Source organism: Saccopteryx leptura, chromosome 1 (assembly GCF_036850995.1).
Source record: "Saccopteryx leptura isolate mSacLep1 chromosome 1, mSacLep1_pri_phased_curated, whole genome shotgun sequence".
NCBI lineage: Eukaryota > Metazoa > Chordata > Mammalia > Chiroptera > Emballonuridae > Saccopteryx > Saccopteryx leptura.
In genome coordinates this window covers 55,389,672-55,408,807 of record NC_089503.1, presented here as the reverse complement: position 1 = coordinate 55,408,807, position 19,136 = coordinate 55,389,672, and the positions used below count along the sequence as shown (strand labels likewise).

General features: G+C 36.6%; 2 protein-coding genes across 2 annotated transcripts; one reads left to right on the top strand and one right to left on the bottom strand.

Annotated features, from left to right (window-relative positions):
- Positions 1–475: 475 nt before the first annotated feature.
- Positions 476–1,198, bottom strand: LOC136388025 (olfactory receptor 51B5-like). The gene has a single exon (XM_066360083.1). It carries the CDS (start codon positions 1,196–1,198, stop codon positions 476–478), a length of 723 nt encoding a protein of 240 aa, XP_066216180.1.
- Positions 1,199–13,344: 12,146 nt separating this feature from the next.
- Positions 13,345–16,498, top strand: LOC136388024 (olfactory receptor 51B6). The gene is made up of 2 exons (XM_066360082.1): positions 13,345–13,399; positions 15,552–16,498. The coding sequence occupies exons 1-2, from the start codon at positions 13,345–13,347 to the stop codon at positions 16,496–16,498; spliced, it is 1,002 nt and encodes a 333-aa protein (XP_066216179.1).
- The last annotated feature ends 2,638 nt before the right edge of the window (positions 16,499–19,136 follow it).

Below are 19,136 nucleotides of genomic sequence, written 5' to 3'. Positions count from 1 at the left end.
AGACACCAGATATCATCAACTCAAGTTCTTCTCACTAATTCTTGGTGAGCATCTAACCCTACTGGCATCTGCTAAATCCTTATTCATATTTCCTTCTGGTTGTTATGGCAGCAATTTCTCTCTTAGTCTGAATAATTCACTCTCATGGATTTGTGATCCACTCTAATGCCATGAAACCCATGGTGTTGTCTAAAATCTTTCACCACCTCTGATGTACTGTTAGGCATATAAGAAATAGTTGAACTGTTTTTCACACAGTGCTGCTAGGAACTCTGTAAAGCTATCCATTCTCCTTTTTTGTACAGACTTTACAATTATCTCAAGTGTCATTGACCTCAGAACTAATATGACAAGTAATTCTACCCAAGTAGAGAAGCCAAATCTACCAAGCAGTGCAAAAGAACTAAGGTAAATGTCATTAAAGATGTGATGAGGCAAAAAGTTGAAAACCAGAACAATAATAGCACTGTGTCTTTTAAATGACAAGAATAACAGTTCTTCTCATTTTAAGACAAATTGGCATCATACAGTTCATTCGGCCAAAGATTAAGATGTAAGAGATAAGTATAAGCAGAGAGTCCAAGAAGCCAATTAATGAGATCAGGACTACAGGATAGAGTCTATTGAAGGTGATGTCAGTGCGTGCCAATTTGTTCACATCTTGGTGCAAACAGAAGGCATGGGAGAGGACATGGGATCTGCAGTAGGGGAATCTAGAAAGGGTAATGATCATGGGCACAATAAGTATAAATCCTCTCATTAGAACCCCTAGACCTATCTTTACCACCTTAGCATTGGTGAGAATGGAGGTATATCTCAGGGGATTGCAGATGGTGATAAAACGATCATAGGCCATGATGAGCAAGACTCCAGACTCCACAATTGAGAGTGAATGGATTACATAGGCTTGGAAGAGCAGACTCCATGTGATTTCCCTGTGATCCAGCCACAGAACACCAAGCACAGTAGGCATCATTGTCAAAGTCACTCCAAGGTCTGTGGCTGCCAGAATAGCCAGAAAGTAGTACATTGGCTCATGAAGAGTGTGGTCTTCCCTGATACAGAAGAGGAGGGTGCCATTGCCGAGGAGTATGGAGATATAGATAGCAAAGAAGGCAGTGGAAATCCAAGGGTTAAATATCTCCAGACCTGGAAAGCCAGTCAGTAGAAAAGGGGCAGCACTGATGTTGGACCACATGGTGAACCCCTGTGTTGAAACAAGCAAACAAAAGTAAGGTCTCTCTAAATAAGCCTTGTCCAGTAGAAATATAATTTAAACCACACATGTGCTTTAAAAATTTTTAGTAGTCACATTAAAAAATGCAAAAGGGAAGAATGACAATTTTAATAATTTTTTATTCAATCTGTTATATTTAAAATATTATCATTTCAAATGTAATCAGTTTAAAAATCAGGATGAGATATTTTACATGTTATTTTATTAATGCTTCAAAATCCAGTATTTGGTTTTAACTTAAAAAAAGCCATAACTCAAGATAAGCACGGACTACAATATTGGGTAGTATAATTATAGACTATAAAATTATTTTTACCATATCATTTAAAAAATAAGAAATTATAGTCTTTTACAGAATTGTGTTCATCTTTTATTCCTCCTTCACAAATTTCTCATCCCAGTCCTCTAATTCCAATGTTTCTAATCACTCATTATCTGAATCAGAATCCTCTGATAATGCTTACCCAAATGTCTGACTTATTTCAACTGAAACCCAAGGTCCTTTGTCTGTTTCTAGTCCTGTCTTCTAGTTTCTTCTCATCTCTATTCTACACATGTTTTACATTATAAGAGAGAATTTGGTACTTTCACTCTGGATTCACCATTTATATTATTTGTTCATTGATTTAATAAATGAGAAATGGCACCTACAAAAATGAGTATTAAGGGCACAAACCTCATGATCTTTTAAGGAACAAAAGTAAGCTTTCTCTGAGTTATGCCATCTTTACTTGAGTTGGCTGTCACATTGCAATACTGTATGTGGAGAAATGACTATGAAAATCCATAGGACCACCCCTTTCAAGGAGCCCAAAGAGGGGGCCTGAATTCTTTTGACATTTTTATATTTTTGAACTTTATGAAGTTCACAACTTTCTGCTTCAAATAAGTATTGCTTTTGTGTCCAGAAGGCAGAATTTAGAAACTTGAAAGTGACTTTTCAATACCTAAGCTTTAATTAAGGCGATCAGATTTGTTTCTATTATTCAATCATCTGGTATTTTTCCGAAGCTGGAAATGGGGAAGCAGTCAGACAGACTCCTGCATGCGCCTGAGGGGGATCCACCTGGCATGCCCACCAGGGGGCGATGCTCTGCCCATCTTGGGGCTTCGCTCTGCCGCAATCAGAGCCATTCTATCACCTGAGGCAGAAGCCACAGAGCCATCCTCAGCACCTGGGAAAACTTTGCTCCAGTGGAGCCCTGGCTGCAGGAGGGGAAGAGAGAGACAGAGAGGAAGGAGAGGGGGAGGGGTGGAGAAGCAGATCGGCACCTCTCCTGTGTGCCCTGGCCGGGAATCGAACCCGGGACTCCTGCACGCCAGGCCGATGCTCTACCCCTGAGCCAACTGGCCAGGGCCATCATCTGGTATTTCTTGCTGCTTTAAATCTTATAATTTTGTGCGAAATGCAGGGCACATAGTGGCAAAAAGATACTTACAAACTCGTTAAAATGGTCAAAATCCTGTGTATTGACAACAGCAAATACTGATGAGAATGTGAAACAACAGAACTCTCATGCATTGCTGACAGGAATGCGAAATGATATACTCACTCTGAAAGACAGTTTAGAGGCTTGATAAAAAACTGAACCTACTCTTACATACAATGTAACAATTATGCTTCTTAGTATATACCCAGAAGAGTTGAAAATTTATGTCTACACATAATTGTCAAAACTTGGATGCAAACAGGATATTCTTTATTAGATGAGTGGATAAATAAACTGTGCTACATCCAAATAATGGAATCTTATTCAGCATAAAAATAAACTATCAAGACATGAGACTGCATGAAGCAAATTTATGTGCATTTTCTAAGTAAGAGAAATCAATGTAAAAATAATCTATATTTTATGATTCCCATTCTATGACATTCTAGAAAAGGGAACGGAGATTTATTATCACAAGAAACTAAATTCTGCCAACAATATATGAGTTAGGAAATAGGTTTTTCTATAGACATGTCATATAAGACCCCAGTGCAACCATCCCTTGATTTTGTCCTTAATATACCCCTAAGCAGACAATCCAGTCAAGCCTCCTAAACTGCTGACCTACAGAATTGTGCTATTATAAATGAGTGTTGATTTTATTTTTTTATTTATTTATATTTTTCTGAAGCTAGAAACGGGGAGAGATAGTCAGACAGACTTCCGCATGCGCCCGACTGGGATCCACCCAGCACGCCCACCAGGGGGTGACGCTCTGCCCACCAGGGGGCCATGCTCTGCCCCTCCGGGGTGTCGCTCTGCCTAGACCAGAGCCACTCTAGCACCTGGGGCAGAGCCAAGGAGCCATCCCCAGCGCCCGGGCCATCTTTGCTCCAATGAAGCCTCGGCTGCAGGAGGGGAAGAGAGAGACAGAGAGGAAGGAGAGAGGAAGGGGTGGAGAAACAGATGGGCGCTTCTCCTGTGTGCCCTGGCCGGGAATCGAACCCGGTACTTCTGCACACCAGGCCGACGCTCTACCACTGAGCCAACCGGCCAGGTCCTGAGTGTTGATTTAAACAACACAATTTGTGGTTATTCATGCAGAACAATAGGAAACTTAAGCAGTAGGCATTGCTATTTTTCATCTCTTATTACTAATAATAAGCTAATATTCAAACAGTGTCTGTAAGTTGTTGTCAATTACCTATTGCCATAAAATTGCCCCATGGAAAAGCCCTATACAACATCCATGACTATATTACACGTTTTTCATTCATATCCATGGTTTAGCTAATTTTGAGTGACCTTGGCTTCTACCTCTTCTGATCATGAATCTCAGTTTCAGCTGGCGTCCTCTCCATCCTGTCATTCTCTTGTTCCTCCTTCTTCTTTTTATTTATTACACTTTTCTTGCGTTTATTACATTCTTATCTCTTACTTTGCCTTTTCTTTCTAACTAAGTCTCAGAGGTCTTTCCTGTATTACTTTGGCTTAACATAAAATGTTTTGTCTTTCATATTTCTATAACCAGTCTCTCAGACCTAGTATCTCTAATTAACCTATTTTATTAAAATATGGATGTACTCCCAATTCAACATTGTCATTGTTTCTCTTACTAACAGCTATATTAAACATCAATTTTCCTAGGGGAAATGACAGATTTTGACATACTGAGTATAAAATCATTTATAAAATTTTAATATCTTATTATCAACACACTGATACACTCTTTGGCTGGGATGCTGATAATTAAAGTTATTTATATAATGGTATTGACTTTCAAGTAATACTGATATAGTTATTGGCTAATGTGTAAGTTGTCTGGTACATACAGTCTTTTTACAAATGTCCAGTTAAAAGTACCAGTAACTCACAAACTACCTATATATGTGCTACCATCAAGCTCTCCGGTCTCCAATATTTCTCCAGTTGTGAACATGATTGATTAATCAGTTCTGACCTTATCTTACCCACTAGAGTTGTTATACATGATCATTTTCAAGCTTTATTGGAACAGCAACTCTAAAGGATAAACACTGGGGAAGAACACATGGATATACAGACATGCACACAAAGTTTTGTCCTATAACTGAGATGTAAACAAATCATGGAAGGCAAAAGGCATGAAGAAGAGAAAAAAGCTAGTACACAGATCACATAGAAAGATGTGAAAGGAAGGATGCAGAACACAAAGAATAGAACATAGAGGTATAAAATATATAATATAGAGTCCCACAAGTGTCATGATGGCCCTGCCCTGTACATTCACTCTCAACATTAGTCTCTCTTCCCCTTTCTGCCTCTTCTAAAAAATATTTCTCTTGTAGTAAAAATATTCTTGATAGCTTTAGGCTAACAAGAACATTTCATAGCAGCCTGATTCCCTTTATTATTCAATTATACACTCAGTCAAAAAGAAAACTAGAAACTACCTAAATGCACTTCAATTGATGACTAAATTGGTACATCCATAAATACAGAACCTAGCAATAAAAAGAAACTATTGACACATACAATTACTGGACATTTTTCAAGAGAATCAGTTAAATAAAAAATACAAAAACAATTCCAGGTATAAAACTTGTTTAAAATAACAAAATTTTAGCTATGATGCACAGATTAGTAGTTGCCAGAATTTAGAAATGTTGGGAGGGAAGAAAAGAAGGAAGATGTAAAATGAAGTAACATTAGAAGATGGGTCAGTTTTATATCTTGACTGTGATGGCATTTACACAAATCTATACATGTTATAAAATTGCATCAAGCTGAACATGCATGAAGATAAATGAATGCATGTAAAACTAGTGAAAATTAAATATTGTCTGTGAATTCTGCCAATGTCAATATGCCTGTTAGAATATTATACTGTAGTTATGCACTAGAGAAAACTGGGTGAAATTCCACAGATTTGCCCTACATATATTTTTGCAACTTGTCATGAACGCTGTGCATCTCTGGGAATGTTGTCAGTGGATAGTCTCCAAACTCATTTTATACAGGATGTTTCTTAGCTACAGAACTACTTTGCCTAAGGTCATGACTTTCTCAGGTGAATAATCGAAGAGAGGCTTGACTATTCTGGCCATTTCAGTTACAACATGGGTTAATACTGTTAAGTATATTTGGTCCAGAGCTTTCTGTTGACAAAACCTCATCCAACCTAAGTTTGGTTTCTTATCTTAGTTTGGTTTCTTCTACCTCTGCCTAATTCTGCTCTTTCTCTCTTTTTTTTTTTCAAAGGTGTTAACCACTAATAAATACCCTTCAGCCAGAACTCTGTTTCAGCATCTGCTTCTGGGTTACCTAACCTGTGATAAGGACATAGTCATCAGTAGTTTGACCATCTATGAAAGTATAAATTTTCTTGCTTAACAAGAATATATATGTTCTGGATAAAGAGTTACTCTAGGGAACAAAATATGTCATTTCACAGGTGATTCTATGACTATTTCTGCTAATGAGATCATGTAACTATGTGAAAGTGTGCAAGAGGGTGCATCCAACTATGGTTATAATATCTAGGGTCCTTATTGAATTAGAAAAGAATATAGACTAACCAATGGCACAAAATTGATCTGGACACAAAAATGATTCTTGATATCAACCTCGTACCACAGACAAAATTGAATTTGTGGTGAAGTTATTAAAAACGTAAAGCTATTTTAAGATAACACAGGGATTTTTATTCATTGATTTTAGATTTAAGATATCTTAAATATTTCACAAAAACAAGAACCATATGTAATTCTACACTACAACTAAACTATTCTTATGAAAAACAATTAAGAAACTAAGAAAGTCAGCTATACACAGTAAAGATATTTGTTATACTTACATCTGACCCAAGACACGTTGTTAATTTACAAATAATATCTGAAAAATCAATAAGAAAATATCAGACAACCTATTTTTTTAATGGGCAAAAGACTGGAAGAAATAAGTTCTTCACAAAAAAGATGAGTAATCAATAAATGTATGAAAATGTGTTCAACATTATTGGTCATCAGGGTAATGCAATTCAAAACCAAAAGAAATTACTATACATTGTTTATCCCCATTTTAGAACCCCCTTTTTTGAAAAATTTGGGCTCTAAAAACTGGGTGCATTTTATGCAGTAGTTGTAGATGTTTTTACTTGCATTTCCCACTTTTTCGCACTTGTTGCGCTCATTGTTGAAGACAGTGATTCGTCATCAGACATAGATGAGGACAAGCTAATAGGTGGGAGTTTTGACAGTGATGAGGAGTTGTATAAACTTTATGATGAATAAAATAAAATTGAGTTCAATAACTTTATGTAATACATTTTTTTTTCCAAATTTTGGGCCCCAAAATTAAGGTGCATCTTATACATGGGAGTGTCTTATACATGGGGAAATAGGATACTCAGATTTTTAAAAATGCTGAAAATACCTAGTGTTGTTAAGGATATGAACCAGTTGAGACTCATACTTTATTAATAAAATATAAAATTAGGCCTTGGCCGCTTGGCTCAGTGGTAGAGCATCGGCCTGGCGTACAGGAGTCCCGGGTTAGATTCCCGGCCAGGGCACACAGGAGAAGTGCCCATCTGCTTCTCCACCCCTCCCCCTCTCCTTCCTCTCTGTCTCTCTCTTCCTCTCCCGCAGCCAAGGCTCCACTGGAGCAAAGTTTGCCCAGGAGCTGAAGATGGCTCTGTGGCCTCTGTCTTAGGTGCTAGAATGGCTCTGATGGCAGCAGAGCAACGCCGCAGAAGGGCAGAACATCGCACCCTGGTGGGCGTGCCAGGTGGATCCCCGTCGGGCGCATGCAGGAGTCTGTCTGACTGCCTCCCCGTTTCCAGCTTTGGAAAAATACAAAAAAAATAATAATAAAATAAAATATAAAATTATGTGATCACTTTAGAAAATATTTGGCAGTATCTACTATATATATATATTTTGTATTTTTCTGAAGCTGGAAACGGGGAGAGACAGTCAGACAGACTCCCGCATGCACCGGATGGGGATCCACCTAGCACGCCCACCAGGGGGCAACGCTCTGCCCACCAGGGGGGCAATGCTCTGCCCCTCCTGGGCGTCGCTCTGTTGCAACCAGAGCCACTCTAGTGCCTGGGGCAGAGGCCAAGGAGCCATCCCCAGCGCCCGGGCCATCTTTGTTCCAATGGAGCCTTGGCTGCGGGAGGGGAAGAGAGAGACAGAGAGGAAGGAGAGGGGGAGGGGCAGAGAAGCAGATGGGCACTTCTCTTGTGTGCCCTGGCCGGGAATCGAACCCGGGACTTTTGCACACCAGGCCGATGCTCTACTATGGAGCCAACCGGCCAGGGCCTATATATATACTTTTAAGAAATTGTACTTCTATGCTTAGGCCCAACAGAAATTTATACTTATGTGCATAAAATAAACAATCAAATAAACATGTTCCTTAATGATCAGAGCAGCACTTTTACAATAGCTGCAACTATTACTATCAAGAATCAAAAAGAAAATAAAGAATATATTTATCCAATGGAATACTGAATAGAAGTAAAAATGTACAAACTACTGTTACACACAAACACATGATTATTTCTCACAATCTTAATGAGGACACAAAAGAACACATAGCTTTTACTTTTTTTTTTAAAGGTATTTCTTTTCTTTTTTTAATTAATTTTACTAGGGTGACATCAATAAATCAGGGTACATATGTTCAAAGAAAACATGTCCAGGTTATCTTGTGAATCAATTCTGTTGCCATCACCCAAAGTCAGATTGTCCTCTGTCACCTTCTATCTAGTTTTCTTTGTGCCCCTCCCCCCCTTTTCCTCTCCCTCCCCCCACATAACCACCACACTCTTATCAATGTCTCTTAGTCTTGTTTTTATGTCCCACCTACATATGGAATAATGCAGTTCTTGGTTTTTTCTGATTTACTTATTTCACTTCATATAATGTTATCAAGATCCCACCATTTTGTTGTAAATGATTCGATGTCATCATTTCTTATGGCTGAGTAGTATTCCATAGTGTATATGTGCCACATCTTCTTTATCCAGTCTTCTATTGAAGGGCTTTTTGGCTGTTTCCATGTCTTGGCCACTGTAAACAATGCTGCAATGAACATGGGGCTGCATGTGTCTTTACGTACCAATGTTTCTGAGTTTTTGGGGTAGTCCATAGCCTTTCTACATGCCAACAATGAAACATTTGAGAACGAACTCAAAAAATAATCCCCTTCACGATTGCAACAAAAAAAATAAAATACCTAGGAATAAACATAACAAAGAATGTAAAGGACTTATATAATGAAAACTATAAACCATTGTTAAGGGAAATCAAAAAAGATACAATGAGATGGAAGAATATTCCTTGTTCTTGGATAGGAAGAATAAATATAATCAAGATGGCCATACTACCTAAAGAAATATACAAATTTAATACAATTCCCATCAAAATTCCAATGACATTTTTTAAAGAAATCGAGTAAAAAATCATCAGATTTATATGGAACTATAAAAAACCCCAAATAGCCAAAGCAATCCTAAAGAAAAAGAACAAAGCTGGAGGCATTACAATACCTGACTTCAAACTATATTATAGAGCCACAACAATCAAAACAGCATGGTATTGGCAGAAAAATAGACACTCAGACCAATGGAACAGAATAGAAAGTCCAAAAATACAACCACATATATATGGTCAAATAATTTTTGATAAAGGGGCCAACAACACACAATGGAGAAAAGAAAGCCTCTTCAACAAATGGTGCTGGGAAAACTGGAAAGGCACATGCAAAAGAATGAAACTGGATTACAGTTTGTCCCCTTGTACTAAAATTAATTCAAAATGGATCAAAGACCTAAATGTAAGACCTGAAACAATAAAGTACATAGAAGAAGACAAGGTCCAAACTCATGGACCTTGGTTTTAAAGAGCATTTTATGAATTTGACTCCAAAGGCACGAGAAGTGAAGGCAAAGATAAATGAATGTGACTACATCAGACTAAAAAGTTTTTGCTAAGCAAGAGAAACTGACAACAAAATAAACAGACAGCCAACTAAATGGGAAATTATATTTTCAAACAACAGCTCAGATAAGGGCCTAATATCCAAAATATACAAAGAACTCATAAAACTCAACAACAAACAAACAAACAATCCAATAAAAAATGGGAAGAGGACATGAACAGACACTTCTCTCAGGAAGAAATACAAATGGCCAACAGATATATGAAATGATATTCATCTTCATTAATTATTAGAGAAATGCAAATCAATACGGCAATGAGATACCACCTCACACCTGTTAGATTAGCTATTATTAACAAGACAGGTAATAGCAAATGTTGGAGAGGCTGTGGAGAAAAAGGAACCCTCATCCACTGTTGGTGGGAATGTAAAGTAGTACAACCATTATGGAAGAAAGTATGGTGGTTCCTCAAAAAACTGAAAATAGAACTACCTTATGACCCAGCAATCCCTCTACTGGGTATAGCTTTTATTTTGTAAAGGGTTCAACTAAGAAAAAACAATTTTAGAGGTGGACTGGATAGGGACACAAAGGGGCTTTTTGATGGGCAGGTGAAATTCTATTTTGTGTTCGTGGTTGGTGCAATGGTAAACTTATTTTGTAACAAATTCATTGAGCTATCATTTTATGATTCATTCACATTTCTTTATATAAATTATTAACTTTTTTACTAAAGAAATGTTTATTGAAGCTATTCTTATTTGTCAGTTCAGATTTATCTACAATACATTTTCTCAATCTTGTTTATATCTTTATTGTATCAATAATTAATTAAATAAAATTTATTTAATTTAATTGGCAGTTAAATTAAATCTTATTTGCTTAATGAATAAAGGAATGTATCTATGTGTTTATTTGGATATTCTCTAAATATAATATCTCTGACTAAAATCTAATGTATATTTTTAAAAAATTTTGCTATGTAGAATGGTGTTTATGTGTAGTGATTTTAATATGGAAATAAAAATTGACATTAATCAAAGACATATCATTAAATTTCCTGTGAAATCACCTATTTCCAGTAATAGAAACTGCAGACTATTACAATGATTCTATAGTTTACTTATTTAGATATCTACATGCCATGAAATGGAAGAAGATGGAGTCTACTCATACAGTTGAATGTTCAATGGGGAAAAATATCCCAAATAATTAAAATAAGTATGTTTGATTATAACAGAAGTAATAATAGTTAACATTGACTGCTCATTACCTTTTAAATACTGTTTTAACTGCTTTATATTTAAACCTCACAAAAGCTTTATGCAATAATTATTATATGCATTTTAGAGATAAGGAACAAGCAGCTTACATAACTTGCCCAAAGTGGTAAAGTAAGAGCCAGCGTCACAATGTAAATCAAATACTCAAGTTCCAATATTCACGCTCATAATCACATGTCTACTGAGTTATTTTTCTACAAGAAAAGAAAGACCCCTGGATTCCAGACACTGTCATAATGCTTCCTGCCTTCCATATCGTACTCATAACATGAGTAAAAATTACTCCAATTTATAAAAAAACTGATGGGATATAAAAGTACAGCATAAGAAATATAGCCAAAAATATTATAATAATTTTGTATGGTTATTAAGTGGGTACTAGATTTACTGGGGGGGATCACTTTATAAATTACAAAAGTCTAGTCACTATGCTGTACACCTGAAACTAATATAAATATGGAACTTCAACTGTAATTGAAAAGAAAAGAAAATATAAAGAAATTGACACATGACCACTGAAGGGAAATAAAAAACTTCTCATCTTGTTCTGTCTTATAGTTCTCTCTTATCCACGAGACAAGGCTCTCAGCTCCCATTTGCTGCAGCAAGACAGCAAAACTAGGAAAAAGAGGGTGGGTGGGAGGAATTCTTTTACTTCATTAAAACTAATGCCTTGCTCTTCTATAATTTCCATACATTCCTCATTATAGGGACAAGGGTTGGGAGTTCTCATCAACAGATGGGGAAAATTTTTCCCTCAAGAATTGTGTTTCAGGCCAGGTCTTCAGCTGGTCTATGTTTCCTTCTATATCCTGATAGATATAAATAAGATCACTTTCCTAACAACAGAGCTCATGTAAAAGCCAGTACACAAACAGAGACCTTGGGGACTGCTGTTTAAAGCCCTAGGTCTCCAAAACCACGAGTGCAAATAAGGATGAAAAAGAAAGAAGAAGAGAGGCATCAAGGGAGATGGGGTGGGGGAAAGACAAAGGAGGAGGGGTAATGAGCAGTCTAAATCAGAAATAGACCCTAGAGAGGAGCTCTGAAAATAAATGTTTCTACCAGCCAGGATTTTGTGCAGATTATGAAAAAGATGATGTTATGACTAAATCCTTGATAAGGTTAAAGATTCCAGATTTAAGACTATGAAACTGAAGAACGGGAGAGATGCAAAAGTCAGGTCAGTGATGGTATCTAATACATCTCTCCGATGTCTCCCAGAAGGCACCAGGATAGAGAAGGCAGGAAATAGGGAACTGGTTTTGCAGACAGAGAAAACTGATAATATTATCTGTCAAGAGTATGCACAGAATAACACAAGGCTTTAAAATTCTTTAAGATTTCTAAAATTTGTTTCATTTAAGATTATATAGTAAGATGTATAGAATAAGGTTATGGATAGATTCGGGAACCCATAAGGCAAAGAACAGTTGTGGAAGCAAACCAGATGATGAATTGTATGTTTTATTTTTTCTCTCTTTGTGTCTGAACTTTCAACTTCTCTGGGCTTACTCTAACCTTGTGATTCCCTATGGTTTCCCCTGAAATCAAGATAAGAACAAGGATAGAATCTCTTTTAAAATTGTGAAATGAGGTAGATCTGTAATCATTAAAAGTTCAAACACTTATTGATGAGAAGTCACTATCTGACCACCATCCAAGACTAACAAGACAAGTCAAAATTTATCTTGAATGGAGCCTGGGCTGCCTGAGCCTTTATATCAGGAATGATGATTTACATAATTGTGTATCTTCAGCCCTTGGAAAATTACACAGAGTATAATAGGCATTCAACACACATACACACGCACACACATACACACACACACCCATTTGAATTAAAACTAGGGTAGAATTTTTTTGTTTTGTTTTGTTTTTTTCATATAACTTATAAGAACCCTCGGGTCATTTCCAGGTGCCGAGGCTTCACAGATATATATTCAGAGTCAATCAACCACTTGGAACTTTATACCAATCAAACTATGTGCTTCAATGATTTGAGAACCTGCTCAAAATCAGGCCTGTAAGATGATCAAATACCAACTGTATGTGTAAGCAAGCCAATCTTTCAGTGTCTGAAAAAGAACACATACTCTGCTAGGCATTGTGTAATGAATTAAGTATTAAATAAGAATGGAGCCATGGGCGGCCCTGCAGATAGAATAAACAGAAGAATGGATTACAAATTTGAACTATACAGGAAAGAATAATAAGAGACAAAAGTTAGGAGATAAAACAAAGAAACAAACCAAGGATTAAGTGGTTGAGATAGAAAAGGAAGTGTCAGTAAAAATGGAGAAAAAGACCCCAAGGGAAAGTGAAGAAGCATGTGAAAGGTCAAGTCTAAGCAGGATATCTACATCGAGTCCACAGTTTATGTGGCAGGGTTAAAACTGTGGGGATTAGCTTCTCGTCAATGAAAAACCAACCCTCTAAGACAGAGACTCTGGGAGATGAAGGATGGTTGAAAGGAATTGGAAAAGCCTAGAATTTTTAACTCCTCCAAAATTCATGGGTAATCTCACACAGCACAAAAACAAATAAATCAAAATAAACAAGTAAATCAAATAAAAATTCAGTTTCTCAGTATGAAAACAGAAAAGAGAGAGGCAGTTTGGTTGTACTTCTAAATACTACAGAGATTTTACCTATTCCTGAAGTCTTTCTAAACCACCATGCATAAAAAGGACTCTGTTGTTTGCTTAATGCATCACCTTGAACCCATGACTCTATAGAATGGGGCAAATAGGCTATTGTAAAGTTAAAAAAAAATGAGCCACAAGCAATATCTTAGTGTGCTGACACATAATAAAATTCAACAATTATTTGTTTCTTACATTTGCATTTTAACTCTATCTTCCTTGCCTGGAGTCCCTTACTCTGGCTTCTTTAACCCTGAATAAGATATGGATTATCTTAGCTTTTTTCTTATGGCAGGAGTCATTTACTTTTCCTCTTTTAACCCCTGTGAAGATGGAGCTGCTTTCCCTCAGCCCAGTGCTTCAGGCTTCATGCCATCAGCAGCTGCCATCAGAACTTCCTATACTCACTCACCACTCTCATTCTCCTCTGTCCCTTTCTGCTCAGATGTGACATCTTTTATCCACTGGTCAGATGGTTTCTAGTTTAGTACTTTTAGTTACAGTCAAATCTGTTCTCCTCAAAATCCCATCATCTGATATCTGTTTCTCAGGTTTCTTAATAAATGTGACACATCTCAGAATCAATGAATAATCTTGCTGAATACCCACAGATGAAAAGTAGGGAGCCTTTTCTCAATAATAACAAGAAAACTTTAAAAGTGAAGAATAATTTACTCTTTGCAAAACATTTCTACATTTGCAATTATTCCATTTTTCCCTCAGGTGTCAAGAGTACGACTGGGAAAAAATTACTAGTACCAGTTAAAGATAATGAAACCAAAGCCCCAAATTAAATAAATTTCTAAATATCATTATTGTTGCACAGTAACAAAACTGTAATTTCAATCAAATAGTTCTAAAGGTAAAATCCCAATAATCTTATGAAAATATTTTTCTGTGGGCAAAAAGGTGTTCGGGAGTCATCCATTAAATTTACATTACCATGTTTCTTTTCAAAGCATGTGAGATGTACAGTCCATACCAACCATAATAGAAAGTGGCTCTATTTTTCTCTGGCTAATGCCAGAGACATCAATTCATATTCTTTGTACTACCAGATTATCAGCTGCCTGAACCAAAGAATACCTTAAATTTGAATGTCACAGAGTCTTCCCATTTTGGTTAAATCTCATCAAACTCCATAGTTTTTAAAAACATTTTTCTTGAACTTGTTTAAATAACTGATTTCTATCTTTGAATATCCAAAAAAGATGACACACCAACAGTAATTTGTCTTGTATTGCAAACAAATAATGGTCTCAAATGCTTATCAAAAAAAATCCACCTTTTCTTGCTTATTTTTGTATCTGTTATGAAAGTTTGAATTCTTTTGGACACAGCACAATAACAGGTATTTTGAGGTCTATGTATTTTAAAAATAGACACATATAATTAACTCATATCATTTTTAGAGTCTCCTAAAAGTCTCTAAACTTCATCAATTGAATTTTCTCCCCAGATACATTTAGTGTTATTCATTTTCTCAAATCAACTTTGTCTATTTTATTTTATTTATTTTTTCTTTGTTTGCTTATTTACTTATTTTGCCCTAGGATGTTCGTACTTGTTCTTCCAACACTTTTCAGGACCAATTTTCTACTGACCTTCTCAGTTTTGTACATTCTGGAAAAACTACATTCTTTCTAAAACCACCTTGTAAGCTACAACACTAATATCACACTATTCAAATATAATGATTTCTTCTTCCACTTTGTCTTTATTGTCTAGGTTATGGAATTTAGAAGGATATCAACAATGTTTATTCTGCATATATAACAGTATCCCCAGTATATTGTTTAATAACCATTTTTATAGGCAATCCCCAATAATTTATAGATATGGTCTTTATACATTTTACTCTTCCATACCTAAGAATCTCTAAGGAATAACTAAATTACTATCTTTGCTGGTCCTAGAAGTCAAGACTAATATACATCTTATGAACAGATAGCACATTCAAGGGGTGACTAATATAGAATTAGGACCCTATTGCATTTTCTGAAGGAAATATTTTTCTCTTTGCAGGGCCTGCAGTGTGGCTCAACGCCACTACTTCCCCATTTCTGCTTACTGGCTTCCCAGGCATGGAAAAGACACATCATTGGATCTCCATCCCATTATTGGGGGTTTACATCTGCATACTTCTTGGTAATGGCACCCTTCTCTTTCTCATCAGGAAAGATCATAACCTTCATGAGCCCATGTACTATTTCTTAGCTATATTGGCAGCTACAGACCTTGGAGTGACATTGATCACAATGCCCACAGTTCTGGGAGTTCTGTGGTTGAATCACAGAGAGATTGGTCATGGTGCCTGCTTCTCTCAGGCCTACTTTATCCATACACTTTCTATTGTGGAGTCTGGTGTTTTGCTTGCCATGGCCTATGACCGTTTCATTGCCATCTGCAATCCCTTGAGATATACTTCCATCCTTACAAACATGAGGGTAATGAAAATTGGGATGGGGGTATTGACAAGAGCCAGTCTGTCAATTATGCCACTAATTATTCGCCTTCACTGGTTTCCCTATTGTCAATCCCATGTGCTCTCCCATGCTTTCTGTCTACACCAAGATATCATCAAGTTAGCCTGTGCTGACATCACCTTCAATCGTCTCTATCCAGTTGTGGTTGTATTTGTAATGGTGTTGTTGGACTTTTTAATCATCTTTTTTTCCTACATTTTGATCCTTAAGACTGTCATGGGCATTGCTTCTCGGGAAGAAAGGGCCAAGACTCTCAACACATGTGTCTCCCATATCTGCTGTCTCCTGGTTTTCTATGTCACTGTAATTGGTCTGACATTCATCCACAGATTTGGGAAACATGCTCCTCATGTGGTCCACATCACAATGAGCTACGTTTACTTCCTTTTCCCCCCTTTTATGAACCCTGTCATCTACAGCATTAAAACTAAGCAAATCCAAAGTGGGATACTTCGTTTATTCTCTCTGCCTCATACGAGAGCATAACTTTGACTCATTGTTCTTTTAGAAATAACTCAGGAACCCGGAAAAGCTGACAGCTGTTTGGTAAGGGCAATTAGCGAAAGGCATGTCAATGGAAACCAACCTCTCTGCTATTTAAAACATCTTACCCTGCCTATTTATTGCTGAGTTGTATACAGTATAACATATGTACAACACTAAGCTTATAACTCGTTTCCAATTAATTTACTTTTTTCCCAGTTGATGCATCCTTTTTGGTGAGTTGATGACATCTGAAATATTATTTTTGGATCTATGGTGTATACATCACCAGTGTTTGAGTCAAATTCCATTGATTCTTGTTATTCCTCCATATATTGGCTCTGATATACTTAGTAATTAGATTCTTCACCTCAGACATTCATCCAGTTTTTACATTTGCACATAGAGCTAGTAGCTATCTAAAGAATGACTGACTATAAGTGAAGTAACGAGACTTCCTTGCCCCCAGTTCAATATGCCAACTCTAGGGAAAGTATACCTAAGTCTGTTCAGTTAAACATTTAGTAAACATTTAGTAAATATTATTATTTTTGTTAACAATACCTATGTAAACATATACATAATATAACAGAAACAATTATACCATAATAAACAGAGATATAATTCCTAATCCAGTTTTCCATTGTCTTCATGGGTCAATTCCAGATATTGCTAAACAAAACTATGTATTTTCAGAGTGTGAAGTATTAAGGTCCAGTTTGGAAGTACATAATAGAGAAAGCTGACTGGGTATTCTTGAAATGTTCAAAATACCAGAGTTGAGAAAGATTTGGACAGATGTGTGAGTGGGGAGAAAAAGAGAGGATGGAGGCAATGGTTCTGACTAAAAGGAAAAAAAAAGATCTTTTCTGGCTGCAAATATCTTTTAAAGTTAATTTTGTTCACAGTCTATGCATGATAGAAGGAGTTCACGATTCTATGGCCAGTTGAGAGCAAACACTCGTAACACAAGTGACAGGTTTTAAAGTGAACCAGAGATCATCTTATAAGGCAGCGGTTCTCAACCTGTGGGTCGCGACCCCGGCTGGGGTTGAACAACCAAAACACAGGGGTCGTCTAAAGCCATCGGAGTTAGACGACCCCTGTGTTTTGGTCATTTGACCCCCGCCGAGGTTGCGACCCACAGGTTGAGAACCGCTGTTGTAAGGGAAGACAGAGTATGAAATGCTAGGATTACACAAGGGGCCACCCAGTGACTGGTCACCTCCCTTTATATAGAGGACCCTGTCTCTAGTTATTGGCATATTGGCTTTAAAAGTGGCCTCTGACTCCTGTACCTACTCGTGGTCACAGAAATGTAAAAATTTCTCAGAATTCCTGGGGTTTATGAATCCATTGGAAAAATCAGACCTGAAAGCAGGTCTTTAGAGCAGCTTTCAGGGTAATAAATGATTTTTGCCAGATCAGTTCAAGGGATTTTTTGTTTATTTATTCATTCATTTAATTTTTTTTGCTCAACTTGGTTTTGCATCTGTCTATATATGTGTGATATTTGTGTTTCACCTTTTCATAGCTTCTAGATTGTGTGTTCCAGGAGGATAATGATATCATAGGTCTTTTAACTTATGTATTATAGTAACATAGAAAATGTTTCATAAAATACAAACTTTTAGTTAGAATAAATAAAATTTAAAATAATCCATGTCTTTCTGTGTGTCTGTTTATTCTTCTGTTTATGTCTCTGTTATTATGCCCTGTAATGTCTCTAAATACTTGAAAACCCTAAATTGTATTCTGATCTAATACCCTAAATTATATAGAATCACAACTCTTTAAGTCAGAGTTCATTTTTTTCTTGTTACCTTGAGAATGAATTCAAGGATGTCTAAGGTACATCAAAAAATATCTTTTGACTTTGTTTCTAGGCTCAGAAATCCTGGCATGTACCACAGAAGACTATTAAGATAACAATATCATTTTTAAAGGCTTCAAATGGGCACATTTGATTGAAACACTCAAAAGTTTGTATCTCCCCATTTTGTATTTCCTTATCTGACAAAGATGAGATAAAGAGATCAAAGAAAGAGCATTTGAGAAATAAAGGATTGAGAAGCTCAGTTTTTCTTTGCTGGTAGTAGTGAGTCTTACAAAACAGAGCAGAAGTCTGAGATCACGATAACTCCAGCTGAACATCTCAAGAATAGGTCAAGGGAAGTAGGGTGGGGAAACATTTCTCATTGATCAATTCAATCCTTATATTCACATATGCTTCAGTTTGGAAGCAAGGTCCTGGAAGTGTGAAAGAAAGCTGGAGCAAAAGGTTATCCTCCTTTTCTTTTTGTTTCTTACCTATATGTGATGCTTAAAATGAATCCCCTTCCTAGTGACAAGGCTAATGTCCAAACAAAGACAAAGAATGAGATCTTGGGGGACCACTGTTTCTAAGCTCAAAACCCCAAGGGGAAAAGAACCAAAAAGGAGGGAAAGGCAGACATGGGCTTTGGGGAAGACCTTCTGCAACCAATATTCCTTGAAGCTTGTCTTCTGAGTATGAACTAAAGAGGTGGTATTAGAACTAAGATCTTCACCAGACTCATCATTCCAGAGTCACATCAATGGCACTGATGAACAAAATATTGATAAACAGGTTAGTAAGTGGCTCTGGTGTGTCTTTTCCTGA